A 24,239-nucleotide genomic window follows, 5' to 3' on the forward strand; every position below is an offset into this window, starting at 1 on the left:
CTGAATTTCTGTTTTATCTCTGTGAAACAGCACAGGTGCTCCCTAGCAAATGGAGCACTTTCGATGAACCATGGTGGAGGGAGAGCTTTTTTCTAACAAATATGCAATATGATCACAAATATATCACAAGATTTTGTAACAGTTGGTGCTGTGGCCCGTCTTTTTTGGCAGTGGTCCTTGCACCGAAGGACATGGTGTTTTCGCTGTGGTGTCGGTGAACTGGGTCACCCAACTGCTAATGAAGTGGACGCACAGCAGATGGAACTGAAGGCATCCAAATGCACCTCATTAATCTGACGTAGCCCTCTGCACTGTGGGGAACTGATTGTTGGACAGTTATAATGCAACACACTCATTAAGATTCAATAGAAACCGACTAAACTGCAAACCTTATTAGAGAAGTACTCAAACTGATAAAAAGTGACATAAGAACTTTAATATATTATTTTACTTTACGTCGACACTCGAAGACAAAAGCAGAACAAGATATTGTGATTTAAAAAAAAAAGAGGGATGGAGGGCACAAATAAAGTGAAGCAACGCTCAAGCAATCTATTAAATTCTGTGATGACTACTGGGTTATCCAGATGGTGTGTTGCTGTACACTAAGTCCAGATTATTGAATCACCACTGAGAAGAGTGTGTCTGTCACTCATTGTATAACACAGCGTTCAGAAGTCTGATTCTCTTGGGGTTCCTCTTGCACTTTGTGTTTCTCCTTTCGATACTGAGAAGCTCTGTGGCTCAAGATGTTTTGGAGGATGTCTTTGCTCTCACTGGATGGTAAGTTGCAGAAAAAGTACTGCGGTGTCATCTGAATGAACCTACAAGTGGACAGAAAACCGGGTTAAGTGCATTACAAAAATGTTTCAGGTACATTTTTCTTTGTGCTGAACTGAACTGATTTATAATTCATTTCAAATTGAAAATATTATTGGTTAGATTATGAGTGACACCCATTTCTGTTAAGGATGGAAAAAAAACGTTAAAGGGACGGTGGCCACAGAGCATTCACTTTGTCTATTAAGCTGCAGCTCCATATTCCCACAGATCCGTGCAATCCATAATCCCCTCTCCAGCTAGCAGATACTAGAGAACAGGGTTGTAATTCCTCACTTCACAGCCAGCACAGCTAGTCTCTGCTGAACTGGGGCATTACATGGTTCAAAAGGAACGGGGAATGTGTCTGTCTGATTACGTTTAAGCCTCTTCAAAATGCTACAATACAAGGGTTTTCTAATCAGTACTTTTACAAGAGACTGCAGTCTGGTTAGTGAAACTGCTCAATATCCAGTTATAAAAATGCTAGGCTTACTCCTCTGGTGTTATCTGGGTAACAGTGCGGAGACAGTTGTCCTCTGAGAAGGTGTGCTCATGGAAGAGCACCCACTCCGGCAGGCCCAGCTTGGGGCCCTTGGCCCCGTAGCCAGACAGAGGATGGATCTGTGCCACATGCTTATGAGTCAGGATGAAGTAGTTCCCTGATCCATCCACATCCCGTGCCACCTGAGGGAAGATCAGAGCCAAAACAAAGGTCAAAAAGACGACAGCTTAGTTAACAAGAAATGGCTAAATCCTTTCCAATTATTACTAAAGGAGTGGCAGTCAAAGACACAAGACAACATCAGGCCCTGTAGCTAAAAACTGAGACTGAAGTTTTTGATTGAGTGAAAATCCTGAAATGAAATATTGCCGATATGTGGGAGGAGTTATTGGGGAATTTCCAAACAACTTGAAGTCCATCCATCTACGCTTTATTTTAGTAAAGTAATTCAAGATAGTTGACAATCTTTCAGTTCAATTCAGTTTTATTTATATAGCACTAAATGACAACAATTGTCATCTCAAGACACTTGAATAATAATTCCAAGAAATATACATCCAACAGTGTTCACCACCAGGTGATGCTCAGGGAATCTGCAAAAAACCTGAGTGCTGCATATCCAACTCTATGGACCTTAGCTAGCATTACGTTAGTGTTTGAATGTTAAAGCTCAGGACAGTAAAGTTAGAAAAAAAAAAAGGGCCAGATGATTTTTTTTACTGTTATATCCTGATGCATAAAGTCTTAGAATTGAAATAGGCTGTTCCTTCTCTTTCACATGACTTTAAGTGTGTACGGAAAGAGCGAAACTGTCCTCTGAAGAATTAGAAATGGAAGTGGTTGAAATGTTTGTTGGCTTTGACAGCAACTTTATGTCAGTTGAAGCAAGAGGTTTTAAAAGTACTTCAGTAATATTGAATGGGTGAATTTAAAGAGACTTAGTCAAATTCAGGATCCTGCTGCACTAAAAGTACAAGGCAGCAAGGCACTGCAATTACAATGAGAAGAATGTATGATTTTAACTGTGAATATTAGTTACCAAAATGGAAATGATTCAGTATCTCTTAATCACCTCCATTCTAAATGAGAAAAAACACATTCACATTGCCTATAATCTGTGAACATTGTTTGGGGACTTGCTTGGTGAGAGTTTTCTCGAATGATATCTAACCTGCATGAAGAAACCTGCGAGGAGGGCTCTCTTAATGTTGATGGTGTTGCTTCGGGAGCCGAAGGCGGGCACAGAGATGGGCAACTCGATCCTCTTCAGAGTGTCAGTGAGCTCGGCACAAAGCGCATCAACCATCTGCAGAGCGGTGTGGTTTAGGAAGAAATCCTGACACCACTTCTCCTCATTACAGTCTGACAGAGAAGGAGGAGAGAGCCAAAAAGTGAAGCCAGAATCAATGAGAACATTGTCTAACTGTTTACTGAAAATGGACCCATAGATAATGTTTTCTAAACTCACATGGATCCTGCTGGCACTGCTTGAAGGCCTTGTAGATGTTTATAAGGGTGAAGTGGTCTCCGTCCGGGTGCTGGAACTTCAGGTGACACTGGGTCGCCTCTGGTTTTAGCTCCACAGGAGGAACCATGAGGCATGTTGGTGCTAAAAAAAAAGAAATGTGATGATAACTGACTTTATGACAAATGTACACAGTCTTTTAGATTGTGTTGAAATGTTACCTGTTAGCATGGCAGCAATGATGACCACCTCGCTGACGCAGTCAAACTCACAGGAGGCCAGCAGAGTTTTGGCCATCTGTGGCTCCAGGGGGAACTCAGACATGATGATGCCCATCTCAGACAGGTTACCATCATTATCCAGAGCTGCCAGGTAGTCTAGTTCCTCCAAAGCCTGCATGAGACCTCCAGGGTCTGGGTAGGAGAGATTCTTGGATTATAAACCTTCAAATAAAACTGGTAAAAAGGTGAAACATGTGGTGTTCATTACAGTATTTACCAGTATTTAAACTGAGAAAATGATTAATTCTGTAAAATAAATAAATACTTTTGACTATCCAAAGTGGTGACCCAGTGGTACAATCCCCCACATTTACTGTCACCCTGGTAGATATGCTCGGAGTGAATGGACAGCAGCAGAGTAGGGATCTGTAATCCTAACCAACATCTATCTGCAATACACCACGATGTATAAAAGCAAAAAGTCTTTCTATGGATAAAGTTTTCCTGAAACAAACATGTTTTTCAGCAAACATCTTGGAGAAACTCTGACATGGATTGAGGGAACCAGGAAGAAAAATATTCTACCCGCTATCATCTGTTCTCCCATACACCAGCATGTCAGCGCTCTAATCAACTAATGGCAGGCTCAGTGTGTGTGTGTGTGTGTGTGTGCGTGCGCGGGTTTGCGTGAGTGGGGGTTTATAAATCTGCCAGAACAAGGGCACATGGAAGCAGGTCAGCTTTGAAAGGATGCTCACAGAACAGGAGCTGTCGGTTCAGCTGAAGCATGGCTCACTGCCTTCCAATAAAAAGAATTTAAAAAAAAGTCCCTGTCTGTTGGACCAAAAGGGAACAAACTAACTGAACCCCAAAAAATCATATCATCAGGGAACAACAGGGGCTTAGCTGATGCAACCCACCAAAAACTTATTTTCTTTTTGTTTTGTCATTCGATGTAACTCTCACCTGGCCTGTCGATGAAATCGCAGTGGCCCAATCCAGCGATCTCCATCCTCTTCAAGAAGAGCACAGTGGAGGTGATGTCAGACTCCACAATACGTGGGCAAATCCCCGTAGGAAGCTGTCTCTCCTTTGGGTACAGACAAAAACATTTCCCTACAGGACAGAAAGATTCTTTTCAGACTGGACAGCATACTACAGATTTAAATCAGAAGTGTTGGTAACAGGTTATATAACTCTCTCACCTGTTGGGCCTGCCAGCTGTTTACGGCACTCAGTTTGACCCGTGCTGATTGGCTGAATGATAACTGAGTTTGTTCTGATCCGGGGATTGTAGACCTGCAACAGAACCACAATGAGTTCATCTTGTTTATAAATAGGTCCAGTACATTAACTTAAGTTAACTAACTAATTAAGTAACTATATCATTAAGAGGCAAACATTCTTCTGCTCTACAGTACTTTTTTTTTACCACAAAAACAAGTCATCATGGAGGTGAAAAGGACAAACTTACATGTCTCCTCTCAAGTCCAGCATCAATAACAAAGCTTATTGAACTAACAGCCCAAAAGAAGTCCTCATTTGGGCTGGATGTGAGAAACACTCTGCGTGTCCGGCCTGTCTCCTCCTCTCTCAGGATTGGTAGGTTTGCATGCTGGCCAGGGTGCACAGTAACTGGCAGCAGCTCCCCCAGAGTAGCCGGTAAATTCTGCCCCTCATGACACAGGATGCCATGAGCTAGATCTATTTCCTGGTTGAGGATGAACAAAGAGGAAAATATGAGACAAATGGTTTTCAGACCTCAGATTTCATCAATGATGGACTGCTGCTTTTTACCTGCGTTGTCACTAGAAACACAACCACATCTCCCTGTGCCTCAGAGTGATGGATCTCCAGCACGAGACGGAGAGCAGAGCAGAAGTAGTTGTCACCCGTGCTGCTGTACACCACCTCCCCTGCGCCCAGGGTGTCCAGGTGGATCACCGGCACTGCTGATCCAGTGAAGTGGGCCAGCTGCTTGGGGTCGGGTTCAATGGCCGACAGGAAGACCACACGGAGCTCTGGCCTCTGTAGGGTGATGTCCTTCAGCAGACCCTGGAGCACATCGGTGGCTACAGTCCTCTGGTGGGCCTGGTCCACGACCACCACACCATAACGCTCAAGCAAAGGGTCTGACATCATCTCCCTCAGGAGCATATCGTCTGTGCAGTACCTGCGGTGTTTAATAAAATCGGTGGTTGATATCAGGAGGTAAATAACATAGATGTACTTCTGATTCATAATAGCCTGAAATGAATCATCAAGTTTCTGTGAGTGGACGCATGCACGCTGAAATAGTTGATTCAGTATACCTTAGGAGTGGCATCTTAATTAAAAGAATAATTACTGTCTACATTTCATTTTGCTTGTGTTATTTAATGAGATTTCAGAGTGGATCCCTTTTGTACTTTCCAGCTGCCTGTTTGTCTATCTTCCCTCTCTCAATGTGCTGAGTTTCTTTGTTCCCCAGCTAACTTATTATGGGACCCACATGGTGAGTGTGACATATGGGTCGACAGGGGGCTGGGCAGCTGTGGCGGAGCCCCTGAAAAGAGTCAGTCAACCCTTTTGTTCTCCCTTTCTCTTGAGAATAAGAAAAGGAAGGGTGATTTAGCAGTGTGTGTCATGACCAAGCATTACTGCGATAGGAGAGATTCAGACATAGAGATGCTGGATACATCTGTACGTGAGAGTAGAAAGCTTTTCCACACCTGAGGACTGTCTCATGGGTGCAGCATGTTTCCAAAGGAATGTTGTACCCAACTTCATGGCCGATATTAACATCCATCTCATCAGCCACTCTTAGGGAGAGATCTACAGCCTGTTGGGAATGAATCTGGGTACAAACCACCATGCCATGCTGGAACTGGACTGACAGGCAGAATTCTGCACACCACTGAGGAATCTGTTAAAACATATGAGCGTTTTAATTAAAGATGCTTCCCCACTGAGGAAGGGGTTGAATAGTTTCCTAAATATATTTACATGCATAAAAATCTCAAATATGCCACAGTACTCACTTGAGAGCTCCTTCCAGTTTTGGCAAAGCCACTGACAACAACAAACTGTCCTTTGGCTAACATGTCCATGAATTCACATTTTGATCTCCACACAGGAAGCTCCTTTCTCTCTTTCAGCAAAGAGTAAAACCTAGAGGAGTAAGGCAGTCCATCAAACTGATTAAGCTCCAAGATGTCATCATATTCTTTGTCTCCTTGACTCAAAGCTTCTGAGTCTAAACAACAGGGGGGGTTTCCCTCAAAATAGTCCTCTCCATTTAAACTGCAAACGTCGTGCGCCATCACAGCTGAGCTCCCAGTCGATTTGCTTTCGACTTCATTTACAGATCCACACAAATTAAGTTCGGAAATCTCCAGCTCTTAGTAAACTATCAGACAGCACAAAGACCGCCTCTGCGAGTGAAGCCAAATGAAAGGCTCGCTGGGCGCCCAGCCCAGTGTTGTCATGTGGCCACTAATCCCACAGAAGTAGTGCCGTTATCAACAGTGGAGACACACACACACGCACGCACACACACACACACACATACTGATGTGGGACAGAGCAGACTGGCAGAGACTTAGGGGTCTGGTGTTTATACTGAAAACAAGCTGACAAACAACCACAATCTGGACATAATGTAGAATGTTTTTCTTTATTAACTGTGGTGAAGTTTCAAAATTGCTTATCTCAGTGACTGCTGATAGATTCATGAAAATGAAGATATGTAGAGGTTCTAGCCTGCCTGAAAGACAAACTCTACAGTGTTTACCGCTGTACTAAAATAATGATTTCACTTGAGCTGGCGTCACTTCTATTTGTCTCATTTTGATTCCCATTCTCTCCCTGAATCCCTGATTTCTGTTAGTCTGCTGCTTGTGTTTAAAGAGGTATTGATGATGTAGGTATAAAATGGATGCACTTTCCACTGTGTCAACAAAAATGTTCCTTTATGATTTGCTCCTAATTTCCCTTTGCTACAAAAATAATTTAGACAAGAAGTCTCTTCCCTACACACACACAAGACAATTAAAAGATCCAAAATGACATTCATTTAGTTGCTTTCAAAGTTGCACGTGACTGTGAATTACAAGAGTATTGAGCTAAGTGGGAAGGTGTTTTTATCTACAAACTCTAGCCACAAAAGACTATTTTTTTACAAACCCTAACATTATTTATGCTATTCTTTGTAGTTTTTTGTCACTGGATGTCAAACAACACATAGCATAGAGATTATCTTGTTTTGCAATTTTTTTCTGTATATTGTGTGGTGGATCTGGTGGATATTAATTCACACTCAAAGGCTATTTCAGTTAGTACTTGGAGCACATCATGGCAGGAAAAACTGGCGTTTCACTTGTGGTACTGACCGCAGTCGCCCAACAGGTGGCAGTGTTGAATAAGTATGATCAGCTGCAGCAGTAAAGTTGGATTCAACTGCCTTTTCCCCATTACTCCAGCTCACACATGTGGATGAATCAGATAATTAAGGCACCATTTGTTATAGCAGGATCTATGAGATGAGTTTGAACGTTTCCAAACAATCAGTCTTCACTGAGGTGACTTTTCAGGAGTTTTGCTGTGGTGTGACGCAAAAATCAAAGTGAATTTAATTCAAACAGCTTCTTTCAAACAATCATAAAGGAACTTTTATTGGGCTCTGACTTCACTTGTTAATGAAGTAATTCAAAAACCTTTAAGTCTGGCCTTCAAGTTATACTGTTAGCTGGAAGTGTTAAAAATGATCTTTTCACTGACCAGCGTAAATTGGGCACAAACATAACAGTTCTTACATTTCTGTGCTTTTAAAAAAATAACAAAAAAAAATTAAAAATCACACATCACATTGACATTAGACGTGTTACACACACGCACACGCACAAAAAAACATCAAATGAACATAGTATAGATCTTACAAATGACACAGATGTGACAAATATTTTCCAGCGGAGAGTCATCACTTTTGACTGTTTAACACATCCGAGCACTTTCTGCACAAAAAGAAGTGTTACTGCTATGCTTTTCCACACAAACAGAATTCAGGGCAATACTGACTTTGATCATTCTGCAGTGCACTTTTGGATATGCTGCAACATCAAGGAAAGTGCCAAAGAGTGCAACACAAAGCTCTGAATGTAACGAACAATACTGTGAATGCTTGGACAAACAGCAAAGAAATACAAAATCAAAAAGGAATGTTTTGAAAAAAAAAAAGAAAAGAAATACAGGACAGACACAGCATAACATTTTGTTAGACATGGCAGAGGAAGATCTTGGAGACCTCACAGCGATGAGGTCATCCAGCTTGGCTCACTCATTCAAGGACAAAGTGAGCGTGAATGTTAAACAAACACCAGCGTTATACTGAATTATTTGGTGCTGGTGTAATTCTCTGGAACACAATCAGTCTGTCAAATCTGTTGACACTCTGCAGCACTCACAAGCATCAAGAGAACATGTCGAGCTTCCAACACATGCCCAGAGCCGTACGTCAGAGCCAGTCTGACGCGTGTGAAAGTGAACTTATAAGGAAACAAAGAGCCTCACAGACCGTAAAATGAGACAGCTGGATTAATCCGACTACATAAAGTAAAAATCAAAGGTAGGCGTTCTGCTTTCATAACCAGCTTTGATATGATTCATCTTGAAAATGTCTCTATTCTTCATGTGTAGATTTCCTGCACCATGTTAGGAAATGTAATGATATGGACAGTGTGTTTGGGATTGAAGACATAGTAAAACATGAAAAACTGAATAAATAACACTCCACAGTGAGCCAATAGTTACACACTGAGTTGTGCTCCATTTCCCTTTAGCCTCAAAAAAGTCCAACCTTTTTTATCTCTTTCATTCAAGCAACTTCATTGGTTATTACAAAAAAAGATCATGTATTTCAGCATTTAATTTGAGAAAAAAGTATAAAAATCACTGAATGTAAAAGAAATACTCAAAATGACACCACATTTCCTTCTTTTTCTTCATCTCCATGTGGAAAATCATTTGTCATCAGCGTGCTCTGTGCACAAACTGTTAATATTGATGTTAAATAGATAAATAGTTCATTGGTACCTGAGCGAGGTCAACAAAGCACCATTTAGAGGCGGAGCACTGAGGTGTGCTGTTAGCCCCTTTTTCACTTGAAACTCTGTCACACTCCCTGCTGTCCGAAAGGTCTAACAGAGTCTCAGCAATTAGTGCAAAACAAGAAAGTCTATTTTTCTTTTGAGGAAATCTGTACGAAGCCAAGAGCTCAGCAGTCCTTATGGGTCTTTGGTGGTCTGTAGGGCAACACCGGCAGAGGTCTGAAACAGAAATGCAAACATTCAATCAACGATACAATCATGGATTTTGTGCATGTTCACATTTAGAAAGATTCTTTGCCCACATGTGTGAGCTCCCCTTTACTTCTGACAGACTTCACCACAATGTTCTTTTCATGATCAGCAATTACTTTTGAGATGTTTCACCAAGCGTTTTGTTGCATTACACAACTCTCCCAGTCTTGTTGCCTCTGACCAAGTTTTTCTGAACAATGTTACTGGCATCAAATTCAAAATGAGAATTTCGCCCCGCCCCTCAAAAGATTCAACATTTAACATGTTGTCTTGTATTTCTTTTCAGTTATATATAGCATTTCAATTATTTGTAAATGTTTGCAATCTGTATGGTTGTTTTTACATGTCACACAGCCTCCAAGCATTACTGTAAAACAAAATCTCCCCCGGCAGACATGCACCTCATCATTTTAATCTGATGGCAGTTTAATATGTTGGTCACGTGTCGGACTAAGACCAAGTCACGTTCATTTTAACATCAAGTTGATAATCTTCCTAGGTCAGATGTACTGTGACAGCAGAATGATGTTAAATAGGGATATTAGGTGCGACTCATATTTACTTTATGAAGAGCAGATTAAAAAAATCCATCGGGTTATGCTTTGTGGTTGAATTAAAGGAAAAAAGCCCTGTTGATGAACAGATTGTTTTGCAGCCACAAACTGATTTAAAACGTAAAAAAAAAACAAAAAAAAACACAATCAAAAAATAAATAAATAAATCGCAGCCCAACACTGCCAATAAATGGCTGATATTAGGGACATCCAGAACACGGGGCTCCTGTTCTGCTTCACAGACCTGTTGGGTAAAGAGATGCTGGGTGGAGGCCTGGGTACTGTGGGGATTGGTACAGGAAGGGCTCCGTTCCCAGGGATGTGGACTCCTGCTGCTGTGGCGCTGTGACCCTTCCGAGTGAGCCTCCCCAGTGGATCTGCAGGAAGTGGCTTCTGTGGTGGACTGGGCTTCTCAAAGTCCTGAGGAGGAAGAAAATTTCCATCCATAATCAATATCTGAATATTTTGTTGGCATTTATCCTAAAGACAGATTAATCTTATGATCTAATTGAATAAGATGACATGTCAATACTTGTAGTATGGATTAACTGTGTAGCATCCACCTGTCTACGAAAGCTGGGGTTATGTTCCACTAGAGGGCACTGTGTTATCAGCATCACTGAAACCCACAGTAAACATGAAAGGAATCCCAAACCTCCTCTTTCTTTGCTTCACCACCTCCGTGGTGGTGCTATGTAAGTGTAGAATGTTCTGGATGAGGTGCCATCGTGTGTTACTAATCTACACAAGGAGGCGAGATGGTGCTAAACATCTGCTACAAGCTGCCTGGTGAATATCATACACATATGCACAAAATCTCTCAACACCTATGCTATAAAACAGACACACACACATAGGACTACATGAACACACCTGAAAAGATCTGCACAGAGAGAAAAAAATAATCCACATCATGCTGGGATAAGGATTACGAAAGGTTTTAAACATTCATGAACATGACTGCGTTTGCCATCAAAGAGAGTTAGAAACCTGTGGGTGACCCAGAAGACGCCATTACGGCCATGTTTCATGTCAGCAGAACTTTGCATTAAGTAGCTCACACATTCACAACTTACCCTCTAAGTGATTACTTAAATATATTTACTTTATATATGTAAGGTATTTTCAACACATATTATCAGGGTCTGTTACATATAACAGGACGGTGCCTCTGCCATGGCAGAAGCAAAGAGAAGGTCCATTTCTGTTTCAATTGGAAAATATCCCCAGTGGACACATGAGGTCCATGTAGAAATAACTTTCAGAGTTTTTCATAAAAGAAAAAAAAAAACACAGGCCCTCACCCCATCTGCCACCACTGTGATTTGATGGAAACTCAAGCAGCGAGCCAGACCTTATGAGTGAGCATTTGAGACCAAGTGGGTGGAGATTCCGTCAGGAACAATTTGGCCACGGAAGGTACGCCAGCTCAATTTTTTGCTTAGAAGACTCCTATACAAGAAAACAACATGAAGAACCACTGGTGTCTAGAGGATCCCTGCTGGGTCTCCTGTGTGTGTGAGTCTGTGTAGGTGGGCAAAAAAAACATTTGGACTAAAAATGGTCTAAATTTACAATTTACCCTGAGGTATTCATAGTCTGTTGAAATCACTGTTGAAATCATATCTAGTGCTTGCAGGCTGTGTTGTTGCTAAATTATGAAACAATCTTTATTTAAAACACTGAAATAAGTAAAATTTTGATACCCAGAATGTCGGAAAATAAGCCAAATTCTTCTTTTTCTTAAGACATGCACTTAGCTGTCACAGAGAATTAAAGACACCGTAAAATGTAGATATCTGAGGGACATGAACAACAAGTTATTGTTACATTTTGCTTTCTTAAAAACTTTTAGTAGCTGTAATTTGCTCAAACAAAGCAAATAATTTATTCATATAAACAAAAAAAAAGCACTGGCTCAGGTGCCACATGACAGCCTCTTAAACGAGAGCAAAAACCTTTTTACAAACTCAAAACGGGCTGATTCAGTTACAAACAAGAGCTGCAAGTCAGATTTGTTTTCCTCTAAATCTGCATCACAGTTGGAGTGTGGGGGTAAAAAAGGTAAACCCCGAGGCAATTCTGTAATCCCATTACAAAAATCTGTGTGACCATGAACTGAAACAAACACTCCGCACTGAGAGAACTTCCAGTCCTGACAAAACCATACAAATCTCTCAAAAAGACCTAACTCTTCCAGTAAAAAAAATAAAAATAAAATAAAATGATAATGCACAGATGCCTCCACTTAAATACAATAATAACCCTGGACTTGTGCTTTCTAACACCATACTTGAGAGAAAACCTCACAGTGTAACGGCAGTCTTGGTGTTGTTCACATATCTTAATTCAAAATGACATACATCTAAAATGTCTTCTAGATGTATGTGCCTGAGGCTTACAAGCACCTTTCAAAACCCACTGGAGGGCTGAAAAATGTGCGGTCGTCTGGCCAAAAACAATTTTTCTAAATTCTTGAAAAGATGACATTTTGCAAAGGCATGTTTGCACTCCTCAAGCTGCAGAGCATTTTTCTCAACAGTACAGGTATCTGATATTTCTTGTCCTTCAGCCAAATAACATGATAATAAACAGGTTTGCTTATGAAAATTCTCTGCCCCTTACAGACTTGCCCCTTTCCCACTATTTGTAAGACAAACTTTATTCCCCTCCATATTAATGGGGTTCACTCAGTGTGAAGACATTTAAAACAAGGCATTTTGGCACTGACAGCAGGGAGCTTCAAGTATTATAATGAGCTTCCAAATATAATTCCTCTTTAAGGATTGATGTCCTGTATGTCCTTGTTGGCCTTCTGTTAAATACCAGCAGAATCCCCTCTTGTGTTCCTGACCTACAAATGCTGTCTCCGCTCTCTGAGTCTGTTCCACTGCAGTGAAAAGGGCTAGTAGATATTAGCAGGTAGGAGGGTTTCATTGTTTTGGCAGGCAGTGAGCAGTCAATTTATAGAGCAAACAGTGGCCTTTCAGCTGAAGTACATCTTCAGTTGGCACACGTTCATTGCAGTCAGGAGAGATATGCTGCAATCCTCGATATAGACAACACAAAAACATCCAGAAGTGGATATGATGCTAGCTGTTTCTGCTTAGTAGTGTAGGGCTTACTCTGATCTTTTACTTGAACAATGACGCAATAATCTGAAAACATCTGTTGTGAATGTATCTGAATCTATATGTAGTTTAGGTATCATAACTAAAACTACAAAAAAAGTATTTTAGCTTTGGAAATGTTACAAATGAAATAATTAATGGTAGCATTGGTACATTTCAGAGACAAGACATGTGACAAGATTTTTGGAAAATCCTTGTACTAATTAAATGTATCACTATTTTTTCACTATACCTCGATTTATGAAAGTACAACGCCTACGGATCCATTAAAAAAAAAGAGCACTTCAAAACAATCAATTGTCATGTCATGTTTTCAGGTTTTAGGTTTATTTCTTGTCATGTTTTTCCCTGTCTTTGTTTCACAGCTGCACCCCATCACCAATCACCTCCCCACAGTATTTAGTTTCCAGGCTTCCCTCAGTTCATTGCAAAATCCTCACCTCACTTCATGCTACGAGTTCACTGTCTTCAGGTTTGGTCAGGTCAGGTTTGGCCTTAGTTTCCATAGTCTTGTTTTGTTTTGTTCCACGGTGTATTGTTATTGATATCAGGCTCAGCCATACTTTTTGTTCGTGTCTTTGTTTAAATAAATCAAGTTTTTGCTTTGAAGTTCTGCATCTGGGTCAATCATGTCAAAAAACACATTTTGCTGTTAGTTAAGAACATAGATACTTGTCAAACAAAAGAATTGGGACATGAGAAACAAAAGACTTAAAAACTTGTAAAATGCAAGTAAAATAAGTCAATTTTGTCCTTGCTTGAGATGTTTTTTTGTTAGTTTGTTCTTCAACCAGGAGCCAATGCATTTAATATTGACTGAGACAAAGAGGAAAACTGTCCTTAAGGTAGTTGAATAAAAACCTGAAAATCTCTGGAAACTGCAGACGTTATGTCCTCTGGGCTGAGGAGGAGAGAGTCCAACTGGCTTGGTATCAGCACAAAGTTCAAAAGCCAGTCTCCATGCAAGTATGGGGATATTTCACATCACATTTTTTGGAATTGGGACTGCAAAACATTAATCTGGTAATTAAGAAGAGTACTTGGTTGGTTGCCACTATAGTTACTGCTCATATGAATAATTATGCTTTGAGATACAATACAGACACCGAATCCCCTTAAGCTGGTCTCTCAGTGCCTCATGCTCTGGCTCCACATCTGCAATCACGTTTTGTGCTTCCTCAAACACAGAAATAGTGTCAAATCACAAAGCTTATGTCTTCCTCTTATTTCTTTTTGCTTTATAGCTGAACACAGTTTCCTGTGCACCCTGCTGTAGCTCAGCTGTGCTGACATCCAGTACAACTGTCCATGCTGTGTTGATACAGGAATGGGTCAGGATCTGGATCCACCACCAGAGCAGACAGATGAATTTATTATCTCCACTTCCTCCAATATCGATGGCTCAGCGGAAAGCAGAGCTTTACTTGGAAGTTGGGTCAGGAGGGGAGACAGATTGAATTTTGCTGTCGATATGTGGGAAAGCAAAACAGCTGCCATATAGAAATGCACTGAGCTCCGTGATCCAACACTTTGCTTTAAAAATGACCACACAGGTGGTATGTTTTAGATCATTAACTACATTATGCATACATTTTACATTACTGCCAACCACTTAAAAAGAGTGCCCAGGTTCTCAGATTGATTTCCACCTTCCAATCCAGTGATTTTGGTTCCTTTCAGGGTATGTGAGCCTTTTTATACTTTATCTAAAGTTAAAATTGATTTTCTGGCACGTGATGACTCTTAATTTGTGTGTTCAGAGAAACTGTGGCAACAGTTTATTGTTTTAGATGTTTATGAGTTTATTCTGCCTTGAATATTTCAAGCTTTGTTCTAGGATGCTGGGGTAGAATTAAGGATTTTAAGGACTTCTAGTCCAATCAGTGGTTGTTTCCATTGACATAAACGACATTTTAGTCTCCATTTTAAGCAGACAAGGACAAGGTTGGCTTTGAATATGTAGCTTTGAATAATGGGAATTGTGAACATCTATAACTCCATAAATAATAACCCAACTTCCTCTGCTGAGGATGATTACTTCTTTTTTTGCAGCTGAATCAAATCTGAGACGCCAAGGATCCACAGAGAATGCAACTTAATTGAAAAAAGGAACATACTCAGTGGGTCTTGTGTCAAGGCTTGAAATAAGATCCACTGAGCATGTTTCTTTATATATATATATATATATATATAAGTTATATAAGTTATATTCACACTTTAGAATGAAATGAAATTGATGGCTGCCATGATGGTCTCAGTCAAGGGTAACATGGTTATGTCATATGTAATCCATTATATAAGAAAACAAAAAAAAAAGATAATTTTAAACTCTCGTCTGCATCTGGAGTCAAGATGCAGATGAGCTCTAAGAAGTCATATCACTGTATGAACTGTAGCGTACATCAAAACTTTTTCTCAAACAAACCTGGTCCACTCTGTACGATGACTGTTGGCGTGGCAGACTGAGAAAAGATGGCACTGGAGGTGGTGAAGCAGACATGTGGGTGGGCAGGACCCGGTGGTGGTGAGAGGGCAGAGGAGGCAGGGTGGGCTGGCCCACGTTCAGGGACACGGGCATGGGCTGGCTGATGTGCAGAGGCTGGTAAAAGGGCATTCTGCGCAGGCTGTGAGAGTGGAAGTTGTGCGGAGGGAGAAGAGGCTCTGTGCTCAGGAGAGATGGCTAAAAAGAGGATGAGAGATGTTATTTTCAGAAATTGCATAAGTTATACTGAGTCACAAAAATAAAGATAGCATATGCACAAGTATGAAACTAAAACTGAAACTGATTTTCCACCTGGGTTTTGCTAATGTTGACACCCTCCACTCTCACCTCAGATAACTTACTGTTAAAAAAGTTTTGTAAAAAGCAAAGTTAGCTATTTCTTGGCCTCACATCTACTTTATATAACTGTTGATTAAATATGAGGCACCAATTTTACGTACTTCAGTGCAGGTGTTTTTGAAGCTGGCCACCAATCTAAGTCAATGTGTAGCTCTATCCCCAATTGGATCGACTAATGCCACTCTATTTTATCAAACACTGACATGTTTGAGTCATCCACGCTTTGGATCAGGTCCTGCCATTCTGTATTCTTTTCAGACTGATACTAGATCTCTTCTGGAACAGGCCTCTGTTAAATCATAATGTTTTGTCACCCTGAACTACAGAACATGAAAAAGTTAAGTTCGTCCAGTGTAGCAGTTTCACCAAAAATACTTCAATATGGTAGAACTACTGTGATTTTCTTTTCTTTGTTCCCTACATAGATGTAGCTTAAGCTGTAGAATTACCGGCACACTGCTGTTCAACTTGATGTCCTCTGCTGTCAATATCTCACTAGCGTTGATTTGGCTGCAAATGCTTATGAGGACGAAGGGCAGCATGTTGGAATGCACTAACTTCTGGAGCTTAATGCAAGAGATTGTTACTGTAAGACTCATCCTGTTTTCCACAGTCCTTTGCTATTTCTACTTCAATACCACTCCTGGTTCCTTACTTTTCACTGCACACTTACCCCTTAGGAGTCTTTATTGACTTTTCAGCAATTGAATGATGTATATAAATAATTTTTACATTAATTTACATAGTTATTTTATGTGTAAAAGACGTCTGTCATGTATGTGGTGGGTTTTGAGATTCACCAAACTTATAATCAGTCAGCAAAGGCAGCATGTACTGCCTCCTCGGACATTTATATCACAGACTCCTAAGGGTTACCTGCAGATGGTTAGGGTTAAAATGATTGTACATCATTAGATTTAAAAAAAAAAACACCTCAAGCTTAGGGATTACAACAATCAGTCATATTAAACTCCCCCCAGAGTGAAAAGGAGTAAAACTGATTATCTCATAACAATGAAATGCTCTTCTGGGAAATCCTGCATCCTAGTACTGTTGATGTCATTTAGGCACTTGCTTGCTACCTACCTGAACAGTCTTGCAAAACAAGCAACATCACACCCCTACAGCAACAGCCTTTCCTGACAGGACAATAGTGGTTTCTGCCACAACGTCTTAGGACCACCCAAAAAATGTCGAGGGAACAAACCAATTTACAAAGACCCCATCCCACAACAATATTAGCCATATGATTGTTATGTTATGGCTGATTGGTATGCACTATTTACACATCACAGGTTGAGGTTTCCGTCATGGTATGTGAAAGCTGCCCCACATAATACGACGGCCTAGGGATGTGTTACCTTCTTGCAATTTACAACCATGGATTGGAACACATCCAGGTTAAGGACATGTGTACAAATGTACCAGTTATTACTATAAGTATATTATCAAATAGTCTGCACATTAAATGGTTTTGATAAGAAAGTCACTGGTTTCAGCTCTACTGAAACGTATTAAGGTGCGACAGAGACATTAAAAGGAAAATTCGACTTTGGTCATGAAGTTCTTACGAGTGTGAAAATGCTGATGTCAGAGTTAGTCATAAAACTGGAGAGCAGCATTATTACATATGACGCTCTGAAATTGTAAAAGCCAGAGTAAGACCACATGTTCTGACCAGCTGTTACTCCCAAACAAACTAATAATACCTCAAATGGTCAGAAAGGATTTGGCTGCTGGACAAGAACAAACGCAAATGCACGCGCACGTGCACACGCACGCGCACAAACACACTCACTCGCACACACAATGCAGCAATGCAGATGGATTCAAAGAGCTCTGCTGACATCTGCGACTGCATGAAGAAGTCACAATAATGGGAACGAACAGGCTGTTTCACAGAGTCTCTGGTGGACAGAATGCTATAAAAGATAAAATGGATGAACTTCCACACTCAATTATGACATTAGATAAAACTTTTATACAAAGTTGTTGCTGTCAGAGCCGAGTGCAAACACACATCAGATCCACACTCAGTCATGCATAGAAATGTCTCCTTCTTTATTCTGTCACACAAACGCAACGAAAGGTAATCTTCTTCCATGCTTATCGCTTCCAACAAACAAATCAAAAGCTATTTTCCTCCTGTGCCTGAATCAATCAACTCCACACCCCCCCAGAAAAGAAAAGAAAAAAAATCACAAACATTAAAGGCACTCAAATAACAACATCCTGAATCTCATTTAAATGGCGCAATCTCTCAATTACACTTCTGCTGCGTCCCGTCAACATCAGCACTGTAATGAATATTTCCTCCTTAGTGAGATATAGTGAGACTGAATCAATCACCTGACTTGCCCTCATCTTAGTTTTGTCAACAATCCTAGAAGCGTGACGACTCTAAGATGAGGTTTGGCTGCAGGTTACTGAAGTGCTCACAGAAAAAGTCATTACAAAAGAAACAAATGGCCTGTAACGGAAATGAGCACTCTGATAGGCTAAATATATGGGTGTATGTGAACGTACAGAGTGAGTAACTCACCTTATAAATGTTGACTGGAGAGGGTTTGGGTGGAGGCTTGCGGCGTGGTGTGGGCTTGTACCTGGATTCAGTCCTGATGGGGCTGGTTGGCCTGTTTGCCTCCAAAGATCTATGAGCAAAACAAATGTACTTAAAGGTGCTCTTTGTAGAAGAAATATGTTTAAAGCATCAAAAATTCAACTACAACAATAAACAGAACTGGAGAGACAACAGTTATGTCTTCATATAAAAACGTTCAAACATTCAAGCGTATGTACCTTTATGCATTTTTCACTATGAGCAGACATAGACAGCTGAGATAATTTGAGAACGAGCCATGTTTTACTGCAATTGTACTTTGTATCACAAGATGGGGCATGAGTCACCGACAACTTTTATGCAATGAAGGACTGAAATCTGATGGAGATATTTTCTTCGAGTGGTTGGAAAAAGCTTGTATTGTTAATGTTGTGGAGCAAGCTTATGTTGTAGCTACAACTGTTGTCACAATAGTAAAGGTACTTGTGCAGGTGATTTGAGCTTCAGTTGCAGCAACAAGACACTCTGCTGCTTCCAACTTACTCTGTGGGAGATCATCAAACACATAAGTGTAGCCAAAGTCACTGCAAAGAAGTTGTCTTTAAGTCATTTGAACAGTGACTTTGTCAGATGATATTGTGGTTACAAAATCAAGATTTTATTAGAGCAGAGTGACTGTCTGAAAATGCTTTAAAAATGCTGCAAGTTGACAGGTAGTCTTAACAGTCACAATTTTAAAAGCATTTAACCCTCTCACAAACCCAACAAAAACATGCCTTAACATGATTTAATTTAACTTGTTGTTAACTTGTTTTTCCTATGTTCTGGTTTTTGTTTTCTCCTTGTCAGATCCATTGTATGTAGTTGTTTTTCCCTGTGGTTTTCTGTCAGTCTCTCAGCCAGTCAGTCAGTTGATTCGTTTGTCTATCTGTCAGTCAGTCTTACTTGTTTTTTCTTAGTTCTGTGGTTCGTTCTATTCAGTTGCTTTTGAGTTGTGCTTGTCCTGCCTCAGCAGTGCCTTGATATCTTTTATTAAAAAAAACCACCATCAACTCCAACATCTGCTGTTTTACTGTTTTTACAAAAAGACGCATGTTTTGCCTGTCGTTATTCTTTGTTATTGCCAGCTTATTTTTCTTCATGTGTGTACTGGACAGGAACTCTTAAGCATGTGTGAAAAACTCTTTTTATTTTGAATGATTTCAGTCAAAGTAACAAATTTAGATGCACTGCAACTGTCTAGCTTTGGTTGGATTAACACAATAATCAGTCAACAAGGACAGTCAACATCCAATTCATTACTGTTTCCCACTTCTTCCACCATATTTTGAAATCAAATTAAGTTGGAACTTAAAAACTACGGAAACATATTTTTAGTTTGCTTATTTATGTTAAACGGCAACTCTCAATAAAAAATGACTATACATTGCTAAAATATGTCATTTTCAAGCAGAGGAATAATTCCAATACCCAAATAATGTAACACCATTTTAACTTGAAATGTTGCTAATTCAAGCAGTTGTGATGCAATGATGAATTATTTGGAGTTTGTATCCACCTGCTGAATATCAGTCGTTATTGACTCTGCTTTTGGGCTCTACCAACTCTTGAAGAAAAACTACCTGGCTTCTTAACAGCTCAATATTCCACTATGTTTGCCAGCTTGTCACCAGTTTGGTGATGCATGCTTGCAGTTTGGTGATGAATGTATGCTGCTCCAAAAAAACAGTCATGTTTTATGCTCAAACTTGTTGGTCTCACATGCATTTAACATTGGGTTATTCACTGAGGGATGTAAGTTCTCACAGCAGGAAACATCACAGAGAGGTGTCTGGATAAAGCAAGTTTAGCAAATGTAAAGCAGCACACAGGTCAACAGCATAGACTAAGTAACTTCAACCAACGTGCTCGCATTTACAGTTAAATAATCCAGAACATAAACTCTTGCAATCACACATTGTCTCACTTTGATCTAATTGGGATATTACTGAGTAGCTGAAGAATCTCTGCAAGTCATTTAGTGTAAATGTTGTTTTTCACATGCCACTCCTCTAGAACAATTTCAGAGCTTCAGTTTGTGTATGAAAAGGGATTATAAGAGTTATGAGAGTGGACCAAAATGGTAAAGTTGTGGGCAAAGACATCAAAGCAATGAGTTGCAACTTGTCATAAAGCTCTAAATATGATGTTTAGTTATGTTTTTTTATGCTTAATTTTACACAGAAGTCTGAACCTGCAAGCCCACAATCATCTATGTTAAAGAGGCTATTTTTAGATCATAAAGTTTGTTGTCTTAGAACAGGTTAACAGGTTAATTTCTCTTACTGTCTCCAGAAACCTGCAAAACAGCTCTTTTTCACATTAAACAATTACAGCAAATTGTTGTCTGGATCATTTGGATCACATTTACTGTCAGCTTGCACGATTGCTGTCATGCCTGTTTGGGAGGATCCATATCTGAACATAAAGGAAGGCATAAATGAGAAGTTTTGTTGCCGCATTTGTGTTATTACAGCAGACAATATAATCTTTAATTAGGCAAAGATGAGCAGTTGATCAACTCCCACTTTTTTGCTTCAGTCAGCAGCTACACTATTATCACAATGAAATTAGCTTTGTTATCTTGAACAAATGTGATAATTAACTTGTGATCTCGTGGCAACATTTGATACACTAGATTTTGAAATATATTAATAATTTCCAAGGGCATTTTACCAGAGAGAACTATGCCATTTGGTACTAATTATAACAATTATTTACCAATTCATTGGGATTCATTGGAATGACTCACAGCACTTATATAACAAAAGAAAACCAATTTCAGATCAGTGAATTTACTTGTTTTTTCATGTTAGGATTAAGCGGATGTGGTTGTACTCTGAAGGGACACGCTACCTGAGTTTCTCCAACGTGCTCTTCTTATTGGTAAAGAGGAGGCGCAGCAGAGTCTTCCTCTTCAGAAAGATGATTACGGTGGCCACCAAAAGGCTGACCAGGGTGACCAGGATTGCCACAGTAATGAGCACACTGTCGGCTGATGCCATATACGACAACACGCACATTAATACACACGCACGCACATCTACAGCACAGAACAATGACAGGACATAAGACTGTTATAGCTAGGCCACAATCAGCATAACATTTCATTGGTCTTTTTCTTTTTTGAAAAAAAACAAAACAAAGAGAATTACAGTCTGTACAGTGTAATGTATCACTGGGTGTGAGGGGAGTCATGTTGTTCTAGGAAAGTCAGACTGCAGTCCAAACCGCACATCAATCCAGAACTGACTCTATTGCAGCTGGTGGAGCTTTATGTTGCTCTTTTTCTGAGTTAGTGTTGTTGTGTCTGTCTAGATGAGTGAGCATAGAGATTAAATTGTTCCAACTACCTGCCAGTCTCATTGGCCCGCTGTCAATACTCCCACCAAAACCCACTTTCTCACAGAATGGGGGGGCCCAGTGTGCTTCACAGTGGCAGTTCTTCTTGTTGTTGCACACCTATGAGCAAAGAAGATACCGTACATGTTAGATGGTGCACTGTTGTTTTTTCTCCTGCATCAAATAGGAAATTTGTTTCCACGAACTTCTCTCACTTAGTTTTGCTTTTCAGTAATGAGGCGAATGTACGCACGTGTACAATAAAACCTATAATAGATAAAACATGTGCAAAGAATAGTCCATTCAGCGAAGCCTCAGGTTTCCAGGAAAAATGTTCGATCCAGGAGGATTCCCCTGTGAGGTAGCAAAATCCAGTTGTCAGCTGGAAGAGGATGGAGCTGAGCAGCTGTCAGAGATTTATGTTTAGCACAGACACACAGCCTGAGTGCCTTCCCTGTCTCAGGGCCATTGACACTTTTTGCACTGAATGACAAGGTTAAGATGCATTAGGGGAAACTCAGAGGATGATATGATTTGATGTAGTTTTACTTTATGTTTGTGTGTGAAGGGGAAATGACACAAAATACAATGTGATCATGTAGAACCACCTTTAGAAAGAGGGTGTACTCCTTTTTCATATGACGGCAGAGTTTAGAATAATGTTTTAATTACTTATGTAATATCAACATACACACTCACAGCAGACATACAGGGACATTAAATCCACTGGAAGCTTATGTGTAAAAGCAATCAATTATTCACGCCGTTTAGGGACATCTCATATCTTTGATATGGCAATAAGATAGAGCCACTAATCAATCACTGAAAGCCGTAGTCTTGCACTTATAATAACCTGGCTCTATGCTCAGTATGTATCTAACGTATCAGAAAATGTCCTATTTCAAGTTGATTAAGTTGATTTAAATCAAAGACGTGTAATTGATCTGGATTTATAAGACACAGCAAAAATGTCCTTTTCACCTGAAACAAAATCTAATCCTTCTAAATGCCTTTCAAGATTAAAATGAGTTGATATGCAGGCAAACAGACTTCATAAGCTGTTGCAATAAAATCTAGAGAATCCCTTCTTTACTATTCAGGTCTCGCACTCTGTGAGGTGTTCGACAAAATTAAAAACAATTTGTTTTGGCAGCTACTTCTGCAGAAGGATAACGCTCGGCACAGATCGTGGGAATATTCCAGCGAAGCAATTTTCGACATGATAATTGTTTTGTTTCTGTGAGCCAATCAACAGGAATCTGTGTTCTTTTCTTTTTTTTAATTAATTGACAGTTGTATATATCTCAGGGTCAGGGAAGTTTAATTAAATCAATTGACATTGAAAAGCACTATTTACTGTAGGTCAATTTAGCCTCAGGTGAATGTCGGATTATTAAAGCTAAACAACATTAAATAAAACATAAAATCATTCTTTGTTTAATTATTTATAAAAGAAGCTATGAGAGAAAGGTGATTATTTTGGGCCAGGAAAGAAATATACTGCAACAGCATTACCATCCTGTTTTCCCTTTTATTTGACTCTCTGTGTAGTCAAAGGATGACGGACAAAATTTAAAGTAGACCCTAAACAAAGCTTAAATGGAATTAAATGGGATTGATTTAACCTCGGTGTAACAATGATGATTGATTGTACAGAGAAGGAGCACAAGCTATAACTCACAGGTTGCATTGTAAATACAATGTTGCACTGTTATTGCTTGCAATTACAGGGCAGACAGCTACTTGAGCATTTAACTGTCCTAAATGTGAGTGAATGGATAAATACAGAGTCATCACAGGCTTCTAACAGTGTTTCACAAGCTGCGGTGCATAATTCAACACTAAATACTGGGCTGAAATGTATTTTGCACTCACCCCACGTCCATTGCACTTCCCTGAGCACTCAAGCACGCCAAAGACACTGACGTTCTGGCACTGCCGGTTCAGGCACACCTATAAAGAGAAAAGCATCATTAAATATTTTCAGAGGCACTGAACTGGAAAGTGAATGGAGATAAACACGGAATCTGAGCCTGAAGAAGAAGAAATGTTTTCATTTCAGTGGCCCATTTCTGTCATAAGAGTGTACAGCATCAAAAAGTTGCATGACTGAGACTTATGCCTGTTGCTATTTTATTGTAAAAAAAAAAGAAAGGTCATTAACAATCTCCAATGGAAAGAAATGACACGAATGGTATAAATAATGGTATAAATATTTTGAATTCTATGCATAATTTTTAGGATTGACATAATGCTTGGATGACATATTTACCAAACTGTGTCTCACAGGTAGGACCACTCTAAAGAACCTAAATACAGTGCAGGAGGTGATGACACAAAAAGTTGCATGTGTATTGGCTGTGCATCCTTAAGAACTAACAGAAATGTCAGACTGGACAAAGGAATAGTTAGCTGCTTTTATGTCA

The 24,239-nt window shown here is 39.8% G+C and overlaps 3 protein-coding genes across 3 annotated transcripts in view; 1 reads left to right on the plus strand and 2 right to left on the minus strand.

Moving 5' to 3' along the window:
- Positions 1–24,239, plus strand: part of edrf1 (erythroid differentiation regulatory factor 1) — a 447,039-nt gene that overhangs the window by 9,887 nt on the left and 412,913 nt on the right. The window lies entirely within an intron of this gene.
- dhx32b (DEAH (Asp-Glu-Ala-His) box polypeptide 32b) lies at positions 511–6,393 on the minus strand. The gene is made up of 11 exons (XM_072390349.1): positions 6,031–6,393; positions 5,722–5,915; positions 4,808–5,183; positions 4,485–4,721; positions 4,216–4,309; positions 3,977–4,126; positions 3,011–3,202; positions 2,793–2,933; positions 2,496–2,686; positions 1,316–1,506; positions 511–824 (listed from the first exon to the last, which is right to left on the minus strand). The coding sequence occupies exons 1-11, from the start codon at positions 6,310–6,312 to the stop codon at positions 653–655; spliced, it is 2,220 nt and encodes a 739-aa protein (XP_072246450.1). The 5' UTR covers positions 6,313–6,393; the 3' UTR covers positions 511–652.
- Positions 7,425–24,239, minus strand: part of adam12b (ADAM metallopeptidase domain 12b) — an 86,291-nt gene continuing 69,476 nt past the window's right edge. The window contains exons 17-23 of the mRNA XM_072390836.1: positions 23,689–23,766; positions 21,825–21,933; positions 21,328–21,514; positions 18,415–18,523; positions 15,456–15,710; positions 10,144–10,319; positions 7,425–9,312 (exon numbers count right to left, since the gene is read on the minus strand). Coding sequence (XP_072246937.1) covers positions 9,261–9,312; positions 10,144–10,319; positions 15,456–15,710; positions 18,415–18,523; positions 21,328–21,514; positions 21,825–21,933; positions 23,689–23,766 — 966 coding nt within the window. The 3' untranslated portion in view covers positions 7,425–9,260. The remainder of the gene's footprint in view (positions 9,313–10,143; positions 10,320–15,455; positions 15,711–18,414; positions 18,524–21,327; positions 21,515–21,824; positions 21,934–23,688; positions 23,767–24,239) is intronic.

The sequence above is a fragment of the Leuresthes tenuis genome, unplaced genomic scaffold, assembly GCF_036924035.1.
Source record: "Leuresthes tenuis unplaced genomic scaffold, fLeuTen1.0.hap1 SCAF_8, whole genome shotgun sequence".
Lineage (NCBI taxonomy): Eukaryota > Metazoa > Chordata > Actinopteri > Atheriniformes > Atherinopsidae > Leuresthes > Leuresthes tenuis.